Source organism: Cricetulus griseus, chromosome 2 (assembly GCF_003668045.3).
Source record: "Cricetulus griseus strain 17A/GY chromosome 2, alternate assembly CriGri-PICRH-1.0, whole genome shotgun sequence".
Classification (NCBI taxonomy): Eukaryota; Metazoa; Chordata; class Mammalia; order Rodentia; family Cricetidae; genus Cricetulus; species Cricetulus griseus.
In genome coordinates this window covers 41,851,044-41,871,009 of record NC_048595.1, presented here as the reverse complement: position 1 = coordinate 41,871,009, position 19,966 = coordinate 41,851,044, and the positions used below count along the sequence as shown (strand labels likewise).

Sequence of the window (19,966 nt, the reverse complement as noted above, 5' to 3'; positions counted from 1 at the left end):
CTCCGGGTCACCATTGTATTGTTAAATGCCAGTAGGGCTACTATTGTTACTATGGCCTCAGGGTAATACGCCTTCTAATTTGCATCTGTATGTGCCTAAGCATCTGAATAGGCCCTCACCTGGGCGGAGGTGTGTGAGTAACTTGTGAGGCTGGAAGGTTAGGAGTTAGGGGCGAGCAGCCAGAAGAGAGAGGGAACAAAGAGGGAAATGATTCTCTCGTGGTATTAGCAGGATGGTTAAGAAACACCAGAAAAGATGGCTAATAAATGACTCTAATTCCACAACATGGAACTAAGAGCTCTCTGAAGATGACAAGATGCTTGTGTTTGATCTCAGAGTCTCAGTCCCTCTCTCAATGATGAGGAGGCTGGAACCCAGTCCCAAGGTAGTGGGGTTGGCAGTAGCACCCAGGGGAAGCCTGGCACACAGCATTCGCTCCTCCCACACTGCTCTGGCAGAGTGACATATTCACGGCATTGACTTCTGGGGGCTGGCATTAGCAGGAACCACGCCAATACAACAACGTGCTTCTAGGACAGCCATCAGATGTCCATCCAACACTTACTGAGGCTGGCAGCAACTGGTACCTCGCTGCTAGGTTTTCACATCTTTCTGGAATGAGATGGGATGATGTACCTCTGCTTCCTCTCATGGTGTCTGGCCCCCTGCCCTCTTCAGGAGTATTTGGCTTTGAGGACTGGACACTTGGACCATGTGGCCTGTTCCAATTTCCCAAGCCCTAATCTGCTCCCGGCTCCTAATGATGCAGATGGTAATAGGATTGTGGTTTCCCTCTGGGTGGCTGCACAGACCATGGCTGCAAGACTGGCAATAGGTGCTTAGGACTCTGTTCATCTGCGAGTAGAGAAGCTTGTGCCTCCAGCCCAGTCCTGGGCCACATCCTACAGCACATGGAATGGTGCCAACCGGCTGGGCTCAGCATGGCGCTGGGCGCTGTCCTGGCCCGAGGACGGGCAGTGTGTAGACACAACGGGCTGCTCATCCTGTCAGTGCTGTCTGTCATCGTGGGCTGCCTCCTTGGCTTCTTCCTCAGGACCCAGCGCCTCTCACCACAGGTCAGGCCCCCAGGGTATAGGGGTCTGAAGGGTTGAGGCTCCCAGTGTCATTGCAGTAGGTCAGCTAGGTTACTTCTCTGGGCCCCGATGTTGCCATCTATAATTTGTGTGTGTGAAAAAGACACACTAGTATGAGATGTCAGTAAAATGGCTGGCAAAGCAGCAACAAAGCCAGCACAGTAAGAAGGCTGGGGGCAAAGATATACCATTGAAAAGGGACAGGGTTGAGAGCAAGGGTGGGGAGACCAGGGTGAGCAGGATGAGGCTCAAGGGTGTACGAAACTTGGGAGCAATGGTTCAAGCCTTTGTGTGTGTGTGTATGTGTGTGTGTGTACACGCGCGTTTGAGGGAGGGGGTGGGGTGTGGGTGTGGAGGTTGGACTATACAGTGAGACTAAGGGGCTGGAGTTCAGGAACCCAGAGATGAAAGGTTCCCATCACCAGACATGGCTTCCAACAACTGTGCAAAACCATGGAGAGAAAGAGGCAGATCTACACTTCGGAGCCATCCCTGGGCTGAATGGAACACGGATGGTAGTGGGCCAGGCAGGAGCAACTGCAAGGGGAGTGAGTGACAAGTGGCATTGGGCTGAAGAGGGAAGGTGTGAGAATGGTGTTCCCACAGAGGAAACGTCAGGCGGAGAGGCTGATGGGAAGTAGGAGACAGAAGGTGAAGTGGATAGGCTGCCATGCAAATGTATCATCTGGGAAGGTCTTTCTGTGGAGCGGGGAAGACACTGGGGATGTTACATAACACATTACAGATGCCTGTTCTGACAAGGAAGACACAGCTCAGGACCATGGAGACAGGTCCTCCTCCTGGAGAGACAAGCCAGAGCTCCAAACAGAGACAGCTGGGCTTCACAGCCCAGGCACAGAGGGATGGGCCAGCAGGCAGGAAATGACTAAGAGAGGAGACATCAGGAGTGAGTGAGGCCCTTGCCCAGTGCAGACAAGAGAGCAAATATTGAGAAGAAGGAAAGAGAGACAGGATCAGCTCTTAAGGGGCTTTGGGGTAAGGGGTTCTCTCTAGACCCACTTAGTGAGATTTTGTTTATGACTGCACTATGGAGGGTCAACGAGGAGGGCTCTGTCTTCAGGGCAATCTGTCAGTGGACTCCTGAGCATTCCAGACCCATAGATTCTTCATTCTTCTGATAGCTCACACTGTCTCTGGGCCAGGCTTCAGACTCAGACTCAGATCTTCTATTAAAGGGATGGTACCAGGGGTTACCCACCCCTGGTAACCCTGCTCACTACCTGAAGCTACTTAGGAAGAAGCAATGACTCCAGAAGCCCATTTTCTTACAAGCTTATGGGGGCCAGGGAGTATAATGCTGTAGTTTGAATGTAATTGGCCCCTGTAAGCCCACAGGGAGTGTGGCACTATTAGGAGGTGTGGCTTTGTTGGAGTAGATACTGCCTTGTTGGGGGAAGTGTGTCAATGCGGAGATGGGCTTTGAGGTTTCATATATGCTCAAGATACCACCCAGTACTTCAGACCACTTCCTGTTGCCTTCTGATCAAGATGTAGCCAGCACCATGTCTGCCTGCATGTCACCATGCTCCCTGCCACGATGATAATGGACTGAACCTCTGAAACTGTAAGCCAGCCCCAGTTAAATGTTTTCCTACGTAAGAGTCGTCCCGGTCTTTCTGAGCACTCCTCCTCATGCTGTGTATGCATGTGGGGTCTGATGGACGTTTACTGTGGTTGTCAGAAGCAGCTGAAAAGGCTCTTCCTTGCTTTTGAATGTCTATTTTGAGAAGTAACTAGTGTCATGGCTGCAGAGGAAAGGTAGGGAACCCAAGAATGCTGAGCCACTGAAGTCAGAGTCTGTTCCCTGTCTCCCAAGTCATTGACCTGTGGCCTGGAGTGGGGTAATCACAGAAGCCCTCTGAGTTTGTCTGCTCATCTGTAAAATGGGAATAAATGATGTCCTATCAAAAAAAAAAAAAAAAAAGAGTTGTCCTGGTCATGGTGTCTCTTCATAGCAATAGAACACTAAGACAGAAGTTGGTACCAGGGACTGGGGTATTGCTGTGATAGGCCGGACTGTGTTTTTGTTTGGAAGGATTTGGACTTTGATACTTTGGGTTAGGAAAGCAGTAGATTAGTTCCATTGGCAGAGGAAGTCTCAAAATAGCCTAGTATAGACTCTGTTATGTGGTTATGAATTGTAAATCAAATGAAGTTTTATAATAAAAATTAGCAAGCTGAGCAAATAAAAATACAAAATGTACATACAGATTTAGAAAAAGAGGCAGTAGCGGGCGTTGGTGGTGCACGCCTTTAATCCCAGCACTCAGGAGGCAGAGGCAGGTGGATCTCTGTGAGTTCGAGGTCAGCCTGGTCTCCAGAGCAAGCGCTAGGATAGGCTCCAAAGCTACACAGAGAAACCCTGTCTTGGAAAACAAAAAAAAAGAAAAGAAAAGAAAAGAAAAGAAAAGAAAAGAAAAGAAAAGAAAAAAAAGGAAGTGGTGGAATAGAGCTAAATCCTGTGTTCAAAAAGATAAACGGATTAAGAAAGAATATAGGGAGTGGATTCAACCTACAATGGCAGGGCTAAGTCCTTGCTCCTCTTTGGCCTCACTTTCCGTACCTGTGGAGTAGAGAGAGCATGCATATCTCCCAGAATTGTTAAGGGAGTAAGAGCTGCATTGTCTAGCAGACAGTAAGCATTTACTGAATGCCATTTCACCCCCTCTCTTGTCTCCCTGCGAAAGCTATCTGTGACAGCTAATCTTGACCACTCTGATTTAGAATTGACATGGTAAAACTCGCCTGGGGAAGTATAAGAGGCCATCTACAGAAAGGTTTAAGTGAAGAGAGAAGACCCACTTGAACGTGGCAGAAACATCCCATAGGTGCTGGGCTGGGGGTGGAGAGCGGGCAGATTAAATAAAGGAGAAGGCAAGCTGAGCACTAGCATCCTCCCTGCTTCCTGACTCTGCACTGGGAGAGCTGCCTCCTGTTCTTGCTCTGGTGCCTTCCCGGTGAGCCGCTGGACCTTTTTCACCTGCTAGCTGAAATAAACCTTCCCCGCTGTGGCCCTGGCACTTTTCAATCTGCACTCAGGTTCCGAAGCAGCAACTATGCATTTCCTGCAGGAAGATTATTTTGTGAAAACAAATTGGGATGCCAGTTAGTAAAAGCCTGACATCTGGGGCCTCCTGCACCAGAGTTGCCCTCCCCTATGCTTGGGTGTGCGGATGCGTTCAGGTCTAGACTAACTGGGCAGATGCATTGAAAGAGGCATGGATGGAGTGTGAGGACAGTCATTTGGCAGGAAGTGGCTCCTTGAGCACCGTCCTCTGAAAGCCAGGGTTTTTTCTGTCTGGTCTCTCTGCCTGTGGCTCAGGCAGCAATGCTTCCTTCAATTGTTTGAGCTTATTCAATAGGCAGAAATCATAAGCAATTTTGCAAATGGCAGGATGTTCTATTTGTGAAATGAAACTCATAAAATTAATGTGATTTTACTTTTGGATGTAAATGAATCATTAAAAAAGAGAGATTTTGAGACTTCCACTTAAGCCATGAGGATTTATAATTACATCCATTTCCTTTCCTTCCTAAGAATTTGATGAAATTTTTTAAAAAAGCAAACATTGTATTTATTTTGTGTGTGTATGTGTGTGGGTAGGCAAGCATTTGCAAACACACACACACACACACACACACACACACACGCACGCACGCACGCACGCACGCACGCACGCACGCACGCACGCACCCCACAGTGCATGTATGGAAGTCAGAGGACAACTTGCAGGAGTCAGTTCTCTCCAGGAATTGAATTTAAAGGATTGGCAGCCTGGCAGCAAGCCCCTTTACCTGCTGAGCCATCTCATCAGCCCCAATGGAATAGTCTCAAGGACATAAACTACCCAAACCAAGGAGAACATAGAGTCATTGAGAAAGAACTTTGGTTAGACAGAATGAGAAGTGGATGGAGCTGGCTAGTCCCATCTAGTAGAACCCATGAGGCAGTCATCCTAGCCCATAAGAGCAGATACTGAGTAGCTTTTCTCACAGGACTCCAAAGGGCTCTGATATGGAAGGACAAAGCAGGGATGAAGTATGGAGTCGAGGGCAGGCACTTAGGCACCAGAAATCTTTCAAGTCATGTACTCAGAGGACTCCTCTCTACTGTGTCTAACCCTGATCTGCCCAGGGTCCAGAGAAACTTGCCTCAGGAGCATCAGGCTCACCTATGTGAGGTGAGAAAGGGGCAGTGGTGAGCTACATACCTGAAGCAACCTGAAGACACTGTAATTCTAGGTGCAGCCTCCCCAGCAGAACTCTGGGACAGCTGGCAGCCAGGCTTAGGCACAAGGCCTCTTGTTGGAGCCCCACAAAGACCTATAAAGTCTTTGAGGAAACAGGGTCTTGTCTCCTCTATGTAGGTTACACCCATCACTCTGCCCTGAGGGACCTCAGGGACAAGCCCAGAAGCTTCATACTCCACACTTACCTATGAGCAGGAGCAGGAGTGAGAAAAGCTGCAAATGTCAAACCAGAGACTAAGTGAAGAGAAAAGAGGGTCTCTGGAGACTCTTAAAATCATTTTTTTTTTTTTTTTAGGTACAAATGCTGCTTGGCCAATGACTAGGATTTCTTATCTGCTATCTCCGTCTTAATTATCATCAATCTATATATTTTATAAGACTTATCTTATGGAGGATGCCTTCCGCTGGCATCCTCATCCCGGGATCACATGGCAGCTCAAAGCAGAGAACAGGAGGAAGTGCAAAAGGGATGACTTCATTCTTGCCCTTGCTTATATACTGAGTCTGCTTGCTATGTCACTTCCTGCCTGGATCTTTTACTACATTTCCCAGAATCTTCCTTGACTCCTAGTCCCAACTATCTTGCTTCCTCATTGGCCAAACAGTACTTTATTTATCAACTAATAGGACAAACACATACTCAAAAGCACTTCCACCATCATCTCCTCTTTTCTGTCCAAATAAAAAGAAGGGTAACTTATCTTTTACAATAACTGAAGAAAACTATAACCATAACTATCTGTCTTCAACTCCATCAAAGACCACAGAAGGATAATATATAAACTCTAGAATTGACAGAGACATCTTGCTACCTGGACAGTCACCCCAAGTTCCTCTGTAACGTTGGGGCATCCATCTTCAGCCTATAGGTCACAGTGTGTCTGGCACACTTCTCCACTTCAGCAGGAACCCTTCAGGACTGTCTTGTTTTGTAAGTTTAGCAGTCACTTTCTTATGGGTCCTGTATGTCCAGTTAAAATAATTTCTTAAGGGCTGCAAGTGGTGGTACACACCTTTCATCCCAGTCCTTCGAAAGCATAGGCAGGCAAATCTCTGTGAGTTCAAGACTAGTCTGCTCTGTAGATCGAGTTCCAGCCAGGGCTACATAGCAAGGCCCTTTCTCAGCAAGTTCATTTCTTAAGATCTTTGGAGACTTGAGAGATAGCATAGTTAACATAAAACAGAATGGGGCTGTCAAGAAGGCTCAGCAGAGATAGGAGCTTGATGTCAAGCCTGATGACTTGAGTTCAATCCCCAGGACCCACACAAAGGAAGGAGAGAACTGGCTCCTGAAAGTTGCCCTTTGACCTTCACATGCATGCTGTATGTAGCACATGTGTCCATACAAATACACACAAGTAAATAAAAATGCAATTTTTAAAAACTGGCATGTAGGAGCAGTAGTACAGCTCAATGTTACTGTGTGCTTAGTGTACATAAAGTCACAGGTTACAGTGCCAGAACCACAAACATCAAACAACACCAGCAGCAGATTGAACAGACTTAGCTTGGTTCCTATTGCTGTGATAAACATCACAACCAAAAGCAACCTGCAGAGCAAAAGGCTTATTTATGCTTATGGTTGTAGTCTATCACAAAGAGAAGTCAGGACAGAAACTCAAGGCAGGAACCTGGAGGCAGGATCTGATGCAGAGGCATGGAAGAGGGCTGCTTACTGGCTTGTTCAGCCAGTTTTCCTATATAGCCCAAGACCACCTGTCCAGGGGTGACACCACCCACAATGGGCTGGGCCCTTCCACACCAATCATTCGTCAAGAAAATCCCTCATAGACCATTGGCTTAGACCAATCTTATAGAGACATTTTCTCCAAAAGGACTGGAGTTGCCAAAGGACATAAGACCAAGTTCTCAGCACAGAAGAGAATTATTTGTCCCAGAGCAACAAAGGACAGAGGATAAAAGACAAAGACAGGAGATAGAAGACAGATGAGAAGGGAAAGGGAACAAGGAAAGCAGAGAAGGGGCATTTGCCCTGGGAGGGACAAAGGACTGCCTCTGGACAGAGGGGAGACAGACATGGCCAATAGGCAAATGGCAGTTTATAAAGAGGACCCCCTATGTTAGCATGAGGTGTTGAGTTTTGATTGGATAGGTTAATCAGGTGAGCCAAAAGGGGATTTTTGATTGTTGGACTTCAATACTTTAATAGCTGGATGTTGGTAGTCAGCCTCGGAGGAAGAAGTGGCCATATAACAGAATTCCTGTGGGCTAGCTTCAGGAAGTAATCTAACAGTTTTTAGCAAGGAAGAGGGAATGGGGAGAGAGAGGCATTTGCCATGTTTGGCCCTGTTAGAGACCCTTCATTCTCGCTTAGGTTTTTCTTCCTAGATGACCTGCCTTGTGTCAAGTTGACAAAAAATTAACCAACACAGATGCTAAAAAGAAGGAACAATCGGGGCTGGAGAGATGGCTCAGCGGTTAAGAGCACCGGCTGCTCTTCCAGAAGTCCTGAGTTCAATTCCCAGCAACCACATGGTGGCTCACAACCATGCGTTATGAGATCGGGTGCCCTCTTCTGGTGTGCAGATATACATGGAAGCAGAATGTTGTATACATAATAAATAAATAAAATCTTTAAAAAAAAGAAGGAACAATAAAAAAATAGTATTTGGAATTTTACAAACAAGAACCAATATCAAATCTGGGAAAGAAGTGTAGAAATCTGACAAATGATGAAATATGAAAAAGAAGAATTTCCAACAAAAAAAATGGAAGAGAGAAAATTTGCAGCAAATACAAGAAAGCTTCCCAGAATAGAAGTGCAGAAGGAGAGAGACAAGGAAGGAAGATCTTCCCCTATGACACATCACTGTGAAGTTACAGGACAATGGGCAAAAATAGACAAGCCTTAAGTGGTACCAAGGGGAAATAAGGCAAGGCTCCTGTAAGAAGTAGGAACTGACTGGCAGTTTAAGGAAAATCATTGCTTCAGAACTGGAGGAGGAAGACCAGCCCCATGGCTCAGCAGGTGAAGGTGCTTGCCTGGCAACTAGTTTGATCCCTGGGACCCACACAAAGGTGGAAGGATCATCTCTACAGAGTCATCCTCTGGCCTGTGTGCCCACACAGGCACAATACACACACACACACACACACACACACACACACACACACACACACACACCTATTAAGATAAGTTAAAAACCAGAAAATAAAATTGTTTTCCAGTAAGAAACCTCAAATATAACCAGCTTGTTGTTAGGGGGAAGGGTAGGACTGAGGTAATTTAACTGAAGGACTCAGAAGTTGCCCTCTGAACCTTTTCTCAGGAAGTTACCAAAGGAGATGGTTCCACTAAAATAAGGACAGAAACAAACTTGGACAGAAACACTGGATCCTATGCAGGATAAATCCCATAATGGAATCCAAGAGGCCAGGACAGCAGCTGGGCCTTGCGACTCCCCACCCCTTCCCAAACCAGAACAGGAAGGTGGAAAACTGCTGGCCTCAAGTCCAGATGAGATGAAAGGGAACAGATGTGCTCCTGTTGTAGCAAATGCTTGCTTAGATGTCCTCATAGATAATAACATTTGGAAGAAATTAATGAGAATCTCAAAGAAAACAAAGCAAATAAAAAACAGTTAATTATTAATTTCAGGGACAAAATGTAAATCATACAAGTAACGGGGCGTGGCTGCAAGGATGTCGATTGGCTCAGCAGTGAGCAGTATTTAATGATTAAGATATTGTTAATCTTGGGCTTGTGAAATGGCTGGGCAGGTAGAAGTGCTAGCCTGACCATGTGAGTTTTATTCCTAGAGCCCATGGTGGAAGGAGAGAAGTGATTTCAAGTTGTTCTCTGACTGCCACATATTGCCATCACACACACACACACACACACACACACACACACACACACACACACACATATGCTAGCATGCATATGCACACACACAATGTAAAAAAAAATAAACAGCTATTCAAGAGCCCAGCTTTAATCTCCAGTACTACATACACTCAAAGATACAGACATGATACATAACGAGTGTTCTTTTGTGGGATTTTTCTGGCACATTGGAAATAGTAGCATAATGGACCTAGGAAGCCCAGATCTCTCTCTTGCATGTCACTAGGTAGAAGGTCACCTCCTCTCCCAGGTCAGCTTCCTGTCTGTGTATGAGTGGGCTGGATGAGATCTGTAGCACCACAATCCTATGGCTTGGGCTTTTCAAGGCATTAGACCACCCTGGCATTGTTTTTATTTAGTTTTTTCTCTAAGACAATGTCTCACTATGAAGCCCTGGCTGTCCTGGAACTTACTATATAGACCAGGCTGGCCTGGAACTCGTAGACATCTGCCTGTATGTGTACTCAAGTCCCAGGATTAAAGGTGTGTGCCACCACACCCAGGTTGGCACTAGTTTTTAAGCCAGTTTCAGGCATCAAAATGGAACTTGGATGATGTCTGCAGATCCTTCAGCCTCTGCCACCCACACTCTCCATTTCTGGAATAAGGATCCCCAGTAAAAGATTGCCAGGAACAGACCTTAAAAACAGTATCCCAGTTGTGTGAAAATTTCAGACAATCTATGAGTTATTTCATAGAACAAGTAAAGGACAGAATTCCTTATCATCTGGAAGGCACACTTAACAGTTCATGGCAGTCCTTCAGTTGTGTGGCTCTTCTTGTTGGGTTCCTCTCCTGTGGACTGACAGCTTGTGGCCAGGGCTGGTAGAGGCTAAGCCCAGGCCCTGGCAGCCCTCATAAGCTAGGCTCAGCCTCACCCTCAATAGATCAATCAAAGAAACAAGTGATAGTGGCAGTAAATGAGGGCTTATTTCATGTGGCCACACTGAGAAGAGGATTAGAGAGGCCAGTGGTACCTGCAGCTAAGCAGTCCTGACTGTGTTCCCACCATCATCAACCCATCATTGTCTTGGCTCCTTTTTCTTTTACAAGATGGTCCAACAAGTCATCAGAACTGTATGAAATCTCTTTAGGGAGACCAGTTCTGGCTGCCACTAGACTTGAGCCTTTTTCTCCCAACTTAAGGCTCCCAGGAAAATTCAAATTCCTTGCAGTATATTGTCTCAATGGTATGATAGTCAAAGGGAGGGACACTTGTGTCTTTTTAGAATATCTTCATTTCTACCATGATGGTTACAAGTTATCTGGACAAGGAGGTTTCTGTCCCACCTGGTCCCATAGCCGATTCTCCCCAAATATACACACAGATGCTATATTAATTATAAAATTTTTGGCCAATGGCTAGGGCTTCTTACTGGCTAGTTCTCTCTTAATTATTAACCCATTTCTATTAATCTATGTATTGCCATAAGGCTGTGGCTTACCTGTAATCTGACAATCTCGTTTGTCAGCATGGCTTCTCTTCACTGCCTCTCTCTGCCTCTCCCTCAGCATTGGCCTTGTCTCCTAGTCCTGTCTATCTTCCTGCCTCTACTGGCCAACTGATGTTTCATTCAACAACCAATATACAGAGAAACAAATATACAGAAGAACATCCCCCATCAGACTGTGGCTATGAAAGGCCCAAGGAGGGTCCTTTATACGGAATGGGACCTTTGCCTCCAAGGCCAGTATGTCTCGGGAGTAAGCTAGAGGACGGAATCTTACTGGCTTTTGAGAAGGTTGCAATTCATTGGTCAATCTCCTCATTAACCAGACTGGAACATTTTCTGGGGCAGGAACTTTGCTTTAGTCCATTTGGGGGACCCCAGAGTGATGCCTGGCCTAGTGCGGGTTATAGAGACAGCATGAATCCCTGCCCTCCTGCCACTTACTATCTGGTAGATGGAGTAGATTTACACCACGGATGGGTGGATGAATGGTGTGATGGGGAAAGAGCTGCACTGGACTGGATGCTCAAGTGCTCATGCGAGGTGCTAAGTGCTCACGCAGACTCTTAATTGAGCCTCCCAATGACTCTATGGAGTACCTATTATCTTCCTGTTGGAGATAAGGGAACTCAGACTGGCTATGAGGGAGGGGCTCATCAGGATCTTCTCACAGGCTCCCGCTGTCCAGATGCCAGACAGGAGTGTGCCGACTGCACAGTGCACTGGAGATGGTAAGGAAGCAAGCAATATGGAGTCTGAACCACCTGCTCTGACCCAGATCTTGCTGTGTTTCCAGGAGATTAGTTACTTCCAGTTCCCTGGTGAACTCTTGATGAGGATGCTGAAGATGCTGATCCTGCCACTGGTGGTCTCCAGGTGAGAGGAGGGGTGGGGAGGGTACACTGGTGGTCTCCAGGGGGAGATGGAGAGAGAGGGGAGGGCACAGGGCGCTGACTGGTGGTCTCCAGGTGAGAGGAGGAGAGGGGAGGGCACAGGGCGCTGACTGGTGGTCTCCAGGGGGAGATAGAGAGAGAGGAGAGGGCACAGGGTGCTGACTGGTGGTCTCCAGGTGAGAGGAGGGGTGGGGAGGGCACAGGGCACTGACTGGTGGTCTCCAGGGGGAGATGGAGAGAGAGGAGAGGGCACAGGGAGCTGACTGGTGGTCTCCAGGTGAGAGGAGGAGAGGGGAGGGCACAGGGCGCTGACTGGTGTTCTCCAGGTGAGAAGAGGAGAGGGAAGGGCATAGAGCTCTGCCCCCGGAGAGCAGGCAACCTCCCTGGCTGTCTGCTATGGAGGAGTTGGCACCTTCTTGTGAGGTAGAGACAGTGCTTCAGCCAGCGTACCAGTCAGCTGCTTCTGCCACCTCCCTTCAGAAGCCTGACTCCTCAACCCACACCAAGTATTACCTCCTTTTATGCAAGTTTTCAGTCATTACTGTGGCACAACTCCCAAGAAAACCAACTTGAAGAAGGAAAGGGTTTCCCTCACCTTTTCAGAGGTTTCGGTCCATGGTCACTGGGCCTGGGGTGAGCCGAGCATCACGGAGGGGAGCCTGTGAGAAGGAGAACTGCTTAGCCTGTGGCACCTGAACCGCAAAGGGAGAACCAGGAAGGAGCTGTGATCCCAATACATCCTCAAGAGCACACCACCAGTGACTTGTCCCAACACCCCAATAAGTTAAGAAGCCAATAAGTGAATGAGCCCAGAGCTCCATGACCTACTTCCCAAAGACCCCACCTCTGAACATGGCTTCACTGGGACCAAACCTTCAATACGTGAGCTTGAAGGGACAATTCAGATAGAAACTATAACCACCTACAATCTCAGCACCCCCAAGAACAGAGCACCCCATCTCTCCTATGAGTCCCACGGGCTATTAACTCTGCTGTGGATGGTTCACAGCATCTGAAGTTGAGAGATTTTACCCAGCACTGAGCACCCCTCACTTTCTGCTGTCAGTAAATGGCCGCCGCAACTTGAGCTGACTGTCTCCTGGGTAGAACACCCCTCCCCACGGGCACAGAGCTATGCCTTCCTCATCTGGACCCATAGGCACCCTTCTGGTCCCCACACCTCAGTTCTTGTTTCATGGCCATCTCTTCTCCCCTCAGTGGCCAGAACAGTCTCAGGAAACCTCATCTCATGTCACACCACTGCCAGTCCTGTGAGCCTTTGGTCCCTGGTCAAACCAGACCCTTCGCTGGCTTGGGGCCTCTGTACAGGCTGCTCCTTCTGCCCGGAGCCCTGTCATCCTTTGCTATCCCTCCTGTGTATCTCAGCAGCATAGACTGGCCTCCTTAGAAAGGCCCGTCCACCAGACCCTCCCCACCATCCTTGCTAGGTCCGTTTTGCTCTGCCCTCCCACAAGACACTTACTGTTCCTTGTTATTCTGTGTGTATTCGCTTGTTGCCTTGTCCATTTATCTTCCCAAGGATTGCAATCTTAGAATACTTGTCTAGTGAGTCAGTAGCTATATCTGCACTCCTGCGCATGCCAGGTACTCAAACCTGATGGGTACTGGAAACCCAGAACTTAGTCTCTGAACTCAAGTTGCTTGTGGGCTCTAGGCCAGACTGGCCAGGGAAACATAGCTCTCCAGCTGCTAAGGAAGTGGGACAGGCTTCCTTCTGGGAAGCTTGGTGTCCCTTTGCTGTGCTTTTACTATCCTTGCTGCCTGGGCGGTTAGTCAGAACACAGACACCACACACAGAAGACTCTGTAGTCAGGTTGAATTTCCCACACTGGCCTTGTCACTTGGCTCAAGAAAATCCTATTTGGAAGTCTGTGGCCTTATGCCTTGTCAGACACCCTTCCCCAACCTGTGCTCCTGGTGACAGGTGTCTATCTGTCCAGCCTTCCAGCTCCTTCCTCTCTCCACTAGACCAGAACATGCCTCCTGGCTGGGATTGGAATGCTGTCTTAACTTGAGAAAAGCCAGTGTATTCATGTTTCCTTTGTTTATTATACAGTTAGGGCTTGTGCAGAGCAACCGTGCCACTGAGAAATGGGCGAGCTTTAATGTTTCCTACCAGGAGAGAATTAAACCTTTGTGGGGAAAATGATGTATTGCTTTTTTGTTTGTTTCCTAGTCTGGAGTGCAAAGCCAGGGTCTCACAAATTCTGAACAAGTTGTTACCACTGAGCCCTATCCAAATCCCCGAATGACGTGTTTCTGATCCCCAAGTCTCCTAGTCCTGAGCTCTCCCTCGCTAATTTTTAAGCAAGTCTGTGCTCCATCCACCACTGTCCCCTGAGCAGCAGCCTGGGCTGCCGTTCCTGCCCCAAGGAGCATCACTCTGATGTGGGCACCACTCATGTGGTTCCAGGCACAGCTAGTCAGATGTCAGGCTTCAGCCTGGACTTAATGCCACCAGAACTGACAAGGAACTCAAGGCAGGGTGACCTTCCGAAGCCTCATAGGTGTTCTGAATTTTTTTTTTTTAAACCCTGATTGTCTTGGGGTCAGCCTCTCAGCTGGGTAGCTGAAGAGCCTGGCTTGAGGGCTGCTGCACCTCCACCCCGGGATTCCTGGCTGTGCCCAAGGAACCAGTGGCTCTCTGTACATCTGCCTCAGGGAAGCAGAGGGCACAGCCAGTTCCAGTGAGATGCCAAGTCTTACTGTTAGCTCCCACTCTCTCTGGTCCCAAACCAGGCCCTGGAACCATGCTGGCCACCTAGTCTTTGCTAAGCATGTCACGTGTCCTTGTGTCTTCCCACCTTCACTTGCACTGTCCTGGACCCTCTCTTCTTTTAATTTAAAGTCTCACTTGAGTTCATGCTCATGTTCCTGCCTGAAATCCTTCTGGCTCCTTATTTGTTGGTAGCTATCTATGGGTAACGGCCTGTGTCTTCCCCCTGTCACGTTTGTAACCCTGGATGTATCAGAACCACCAGGTTTTCAGTCACATCTGACATGCCTCGTTTTGGGATCTGGGTGCCTTCGTGAAGCCCCCGGGTGACAACATGTAAGCCAGCACTCCTCCCTGGAATGGCCACTCATCCCAGCCAGGAGTGATTCATGGGCAGCACTCTTCCATTAAAAGGGTCCTGGGGGGACTGGGCATGTTTCCCGTCTTTCACACTGACCTCTACCTGGTACTCTTGATGAAAGAGACTGGAGAGAGGCATGACAATGACACTGAAGGCTGCCTTGGAGAGCCTCGCCAGCGGGGTGTGGGTGGGGGGATAGAGCTTCCAGGTCCAGTGAGAGGACGGTGAGACCAGGGGGTTTGGTTGGCATCTATCTCAGTCATTCTTCCACAATCTGTATCTTTTAACTCTTGGGCCTCCTTTATCCAGAATCTACTCCAACCTAGGCCAGGTGAATGCAGCCTGCCCTTAGCTGTCTGTGGCTGTGGGAATCACAGTGAGGGAGGCGTGGGTGAAGCTGGGATCCTGCCCAGGGCTCCAGGAAAAAGCAGGACCTTTGGGATCCCTCCCTAGATGTGTGTGTCCCTGGGAAACACATGCCAATGAGTGTGTGGAGGGCAAAGGTGAGCTTGTGGGAGTCCACTTCTTCCAGCATGTAGGTTCCAGGGATAAAACTCAGGTCGCCAATCCTGGTGGCACCACCTTAGTACCTTTAGTACCTGAGCCACCTGAGCCCAGATGGGCATGGGAGCCTGAGCAGCATTTGCAAGATGGGATTATCACCCTGCTCACAGGGCTGTGTGAGAAGGCATATGATCAGGAACAGCCCGGTGCATGGTGGGTGTTGCATACTTATTTGTAACTTATTAAAGTGTCTCTGAGGACCAGGTATTTGGTGAAGCTGCTACCTCTGTTCCTGCTGTCAGGGGTCATAGCAGCTACAGCATACATGGCACCTTCCCTGGGAAGTTCTCTTTGACAGAGACATTGACGCAGCCATTTATGCAGCTCTGAGCCTCCCAAGTGGCACACCCATGTCCCTCCAATCTCACTGTGATTCAGTCATGGCACCCTGAGCCATTCCTCTTCATGTCTCGTGAATTCTCAGAGCACTGCTTCTTCTTTCTCTCTTCTCTCACAATCCTACAACCCGGCAACCCTCACCTGTCCCCCACTCCTGTGGACATCCCTTGTTCTAAGTTGGTCGGTCACAAATCGAGCAACTGCTCTGGGCACTGGGGGAGCACATTGGGGTCTTCAGCCTCCTTTGTTATATACAAAGTCAAAACCTGACTAGGTCTCTCATCTCATTATCTCTGTATCACAGGGTCCCAGTGTAAGACCAACTGGGCCTCTTCTTATCTGGGGGTTCTCCTGTGGAAAAATCTACTTCCAAGCTCCCTCAAGCCATGGGTAGAAGTTGGTTCCATGTGGCTAGTGGCCTGAGGGTCCAGCTTCTGTTGTTTTGTTTGCTTGTTTGCATGTTTTGTGTGAGTGTGTGTTTGCTGTTATTGCTTTGAGACATAGTCTTCTGTAGTTCAGACTGACCTGAAAATTAATATGCAAACAAGGGTGACTTTGAACTTCTGGTCCTTTTGTCTCCATCTCCTATGCACTGAGATTATAGGCCTTCACCACCACACCAAGTGCTAGGGATTAAACCCAGGGCTTTGGACATACTAGGTAAGCACTCTCCAACTGAGGTACAAACCTAGCCCCATGGGCCAGCTTCTTGGTGGCTGCCCTCTGTCCTCCGCCATCTGCTTCCTGCCCCCTTCACAAATGGTTCATAACATGGCTTCAGCTTTCTCAAGGCTGGCCAGAAGCCCCCCCTCTCATCTAAGGCAAAGTCCCATGTGATATACTCATGCATGTTATATGTACCATGGTCATGAGCGATACATCCCATCACCTTTGTCATGCCTGTTAGAAACAGGTCACACTCAGGAAAGGACTGCACAGGGCAGGGGCCCTAGGAGGTCACCTTCAGGAGGATCTACCTTTTTCTCGCTCTCCTCCAGTTTCCCTCTTTATCTTCTGGCACATTCCGGGTCCTGGCCTTTGTGTTTCAAAGTCAACTCCACTCAAGCTGCCTTTGCAGTGAATTTGGATGGGGTGGGGTTTCTCAGACTCTGCTCTTCCAGAAATTCCTTCTGAAGTTGTTCACGACACACAGAGCAATACATGATTTTCATTGTCCAGGCAAGCTCTGGGACACACTAGGTGCCTAATAATGCCTACTTAGTGAGTAAATAGCCATGGGAAAGCGGTGGGGGTTGAGCTCAGGACAAGCTTCATGGCCAACATTAGAACTGAGTCCTGAGGGAAGTTAAGAGTTGTCTTTTATTTATATTATTACTAATGATTATTTTGGAGGCAGGTGCATGACAGGTTGCATGAAAAGGCTGGCCTCAAACTTTTGATCCTCCTGTCTCTACCTCCCCAATGCTGGGATTCCAGGCACATGCTATCAGTGCCTTGCTTTCTTACTGTCATTAAAATGTTTGTCCTTACCCCTCATAGTGAATTCACAAGCTCCACAGTATGGTTCTCAGGCAATTGGCTCAGAAGTCCAACACTGCCCAGGCCCCAGAGCTGCTCGGGTCATTCCACTGACACTGGCAAAAGGCAACCAAACACCTAGGTGCCAATGTATTCCTCCACAGAAGTAAACACACTTGACCAGGAGGACAGGGCCATGACCTCCGGGCAGAGTGTTTCCCCCGCAGGCTCTCTGTGTATTGCAATCACCTTGTGGTTAATCTGTTTGCTGGTGGGACAATTTGATTATTTATTTGTACGACCAGAGTGACTTCAGGCTTTCTGTGTTCTGTGTCTAAGGTCCCACTGGTCTCATCTGCAGACCTATCTTGTATGTATTTATCTGGAGTGAATTCAATTCCATGTTCTCCGAAGGCAGAAGATTCCCCTTCGAAGTGCTGTGTTCTTCCAACTCCACTTTCATGAGTCCCTCCAAGCACCAGCTGTTCTGGGGTCCTGGAGCCCTGGAGGCCTGGAGAGGAGCTCCCCTTAGCCAGTGATTTCTGTGTTCATTCTGACTGCCATATCTGATGCTCAGTGAAGAAGCAAGACTGGAGCCTTGTTGGGTGAACTTCAGCAGAACTAGACCTCATTAGCATCTTAGGCAAGTTTAATTGGGATTGGTTTGTGCCTTCTTTACTGATTGGAAAACTCAGTTCAGGCTGAAGGCCAGGGTCTTGCTCTTAGACCTCTATCCGAGAGGCCAAGGTCAGTTTATTTCACTCAGTAGGAAATCTGGGTAGCTCTGAGGGAGGTTGTATGGCTGGCCAGCCATTAGCCCTGAGGCTCTGGATCTGTCTGCATAGTGTCTCCGGAAACCACAGGACTCATGAAGTACAGAAGACATATGTCCCTGCTGTAGCCATGGACATACTGTCACCTCTTCCATAAATCATCCCCAAGCAGTGATACTTCATTGTTCCCCAGCATGCCCCAAGATTAGCACCCTAGGGTTGAGCCTTAGTGCCCCTTTCCTTCCCAGGTTCTCTTGAGGTTCTTTCCTGCCAGCTGACTCTGTGGGCTCTCTGGGTACACGGCCACTAACTTCAATAACAAGGAACAGGGTTTGGGGCTTTAGTCTTTTCTTGCAAAGGGCCCTTGAGCCTCTCTTGAAAATTGGTGCACTTTTATACAATGCTATAGATTTTCCATCAAACCACAAAGGGCCCCTTCCCCTGGGAAGCAAGCTCCTTCTTGTCTCACATCTGCCATTGGGTAGCTTTTTCTTAAAGTGAAAGTGGCAGCAAGGGCACCCCCCCTACCCCCCACCCCCGTCTCTATAACTAAGTGTTGTCACATTATATAAAATTGAAAACTTCTGTGTCACAAGACAGTGATGGTCTGTGGGCAGAATCTGCTACACCACTATCCTTAACTTATGTGGGGGTGTCACCCAGGGTGATGTTTAGGTGAACACCAAGTAGTTTACCATTCTCAACTCTGCTCTGCAATTTTACCCATTCCTGATTCCTTTCACCTACGCCCTGGGACCTAGAAGGCATCTTTTCCCACTTTCTCCCTATAAGGATGCTTGTTGTTGCATATATCCCTTTCCTTTTAAATTCGTAGACCAACAGAAAGAGAGAGAGAGAGAGAGAGAGAGAGAGAGAGAGAGAGAGAGGAAGAAAGAAAGAAAGAAAGAAAGAAAGAAAGAAAGAAAGAAAGAAAGAAAGGGAAAAAACTCAAAACACCCACAGCTTTCTGTTCCTTTAAGTTCTTGGAGGATACCTTCCTGTTTCTTCCACGAAAACAAATCTGCCTCTTGCTTGTTTTGGTTTTCATTCAACAAAATGTCCTAAGAATTTCCACCCTGCACCCGTGCCTTGGGCCTCTTGTTAGACTCATCCACAGGGGGCTGCAACCCTTTCCATCACCAGTTCCTGCAATGCTCCTAGACACACCACTGGCATACTTCTGCACCTGGAGTTACCTCAAGTCATGTTATTTACAGCATTCTTAGCCTCTGCCATAAAACAGACACAGCCAATGTGCAAACTTACAAGGCAGGCCCTAGCAGATGGGGTTTGTGTATGTAACTCATCGTGGCTCCACTACGGGAAACCTTGGGATGTTAACTGTGCCTTTCACACATTCACATACAAGAGCAACACAAAAACTGGGGGGTGGTTAGCCCAACATCTGGATTTAGCCAGAGCCTCCAATTCTTCCCTTGTTTTTTCCCCCAAAATCTTCCTCTCCCCTCCTCCAGTTTCTCAAACCAGGCATCATTCAAGGAAACCGAAGCCATGTGTTTGTGATTCATGGAGGCTGAGCATGGCAGAGTGTTTTGTCAGCTCTGTCTTAGAGAGAAGTCATGTGTATGTGTTTGTGTGGGAGCTTTGTGTGGGACCGTTGTGAATTGGGTGTGTTCGTATGCTCATGTATGAATTTGTTTTTCTTCCCGTTTCCTGTAAGATTTTCAACGGATATTTCTTAGAACCAGGAAATCATGTTTGGTCAGAAAAGTCTCCCCGCCCGTTCTCCCCCTTGCTGAGGCACTCTAGTTTGGCAGACGACTCCACACACCCACGTTCTGACTCCTTGGAGATGGCCTGGGCCAAACAGTCTTGAAGTCTGGTTTGGGAGCCAGTACCTAGAAAAGTTTCTCTGGGCTCTGGGACAGGCTTGGGCTGGAGGTGGCCACAGCCTAAGTGTCAAACCTGGTATGGCCTGAACTTCTGGACTCAGCCCTGAAGTCAGGTAGCCTTTCTGTGCACAGCCCTGCCGTTCCTTCAGTGGGGGCTGGGAGCCTTCGTTGGCCCTCTTGCCTTGTCAGCTGAGATCCTTGCTGATCAAAAGAGGAAACACAGCCCAGCTAGGGTCTGTGCCAGGGCAGACCTGCAGCCTAGAGATTCAGCCTAGAGATTCCC

General features: G+C 48.2%; 1 protein-coding gene across 1 annotated transcript in view; it reads left to right on the top strand.

The window, feature by feature from the left end:
* Positions 1–851: 851 nt before the first annotated feature.
* The window catches only part of Slc1a7 (solute carrier family 1 member 7), a 46,886-nt gene continuing 27,771 nt past the window's right edge, over positions 852–19,966 (top strand). The window contains exons 1-2 of the mRNA XM_027402406.2: positions 852–1,076; positions 11,481–11,560. Of these exons, the coding sequence (XP_027258207.1) occupies positions 912–1,076; positions 11,481–11,560 (245 nt within the window). The 5' untranslated portion in view covers positions 852–911. The remainder of the gene's footprint in view (positions 1,077–11,480; positions 11,561–19,966) is intronic.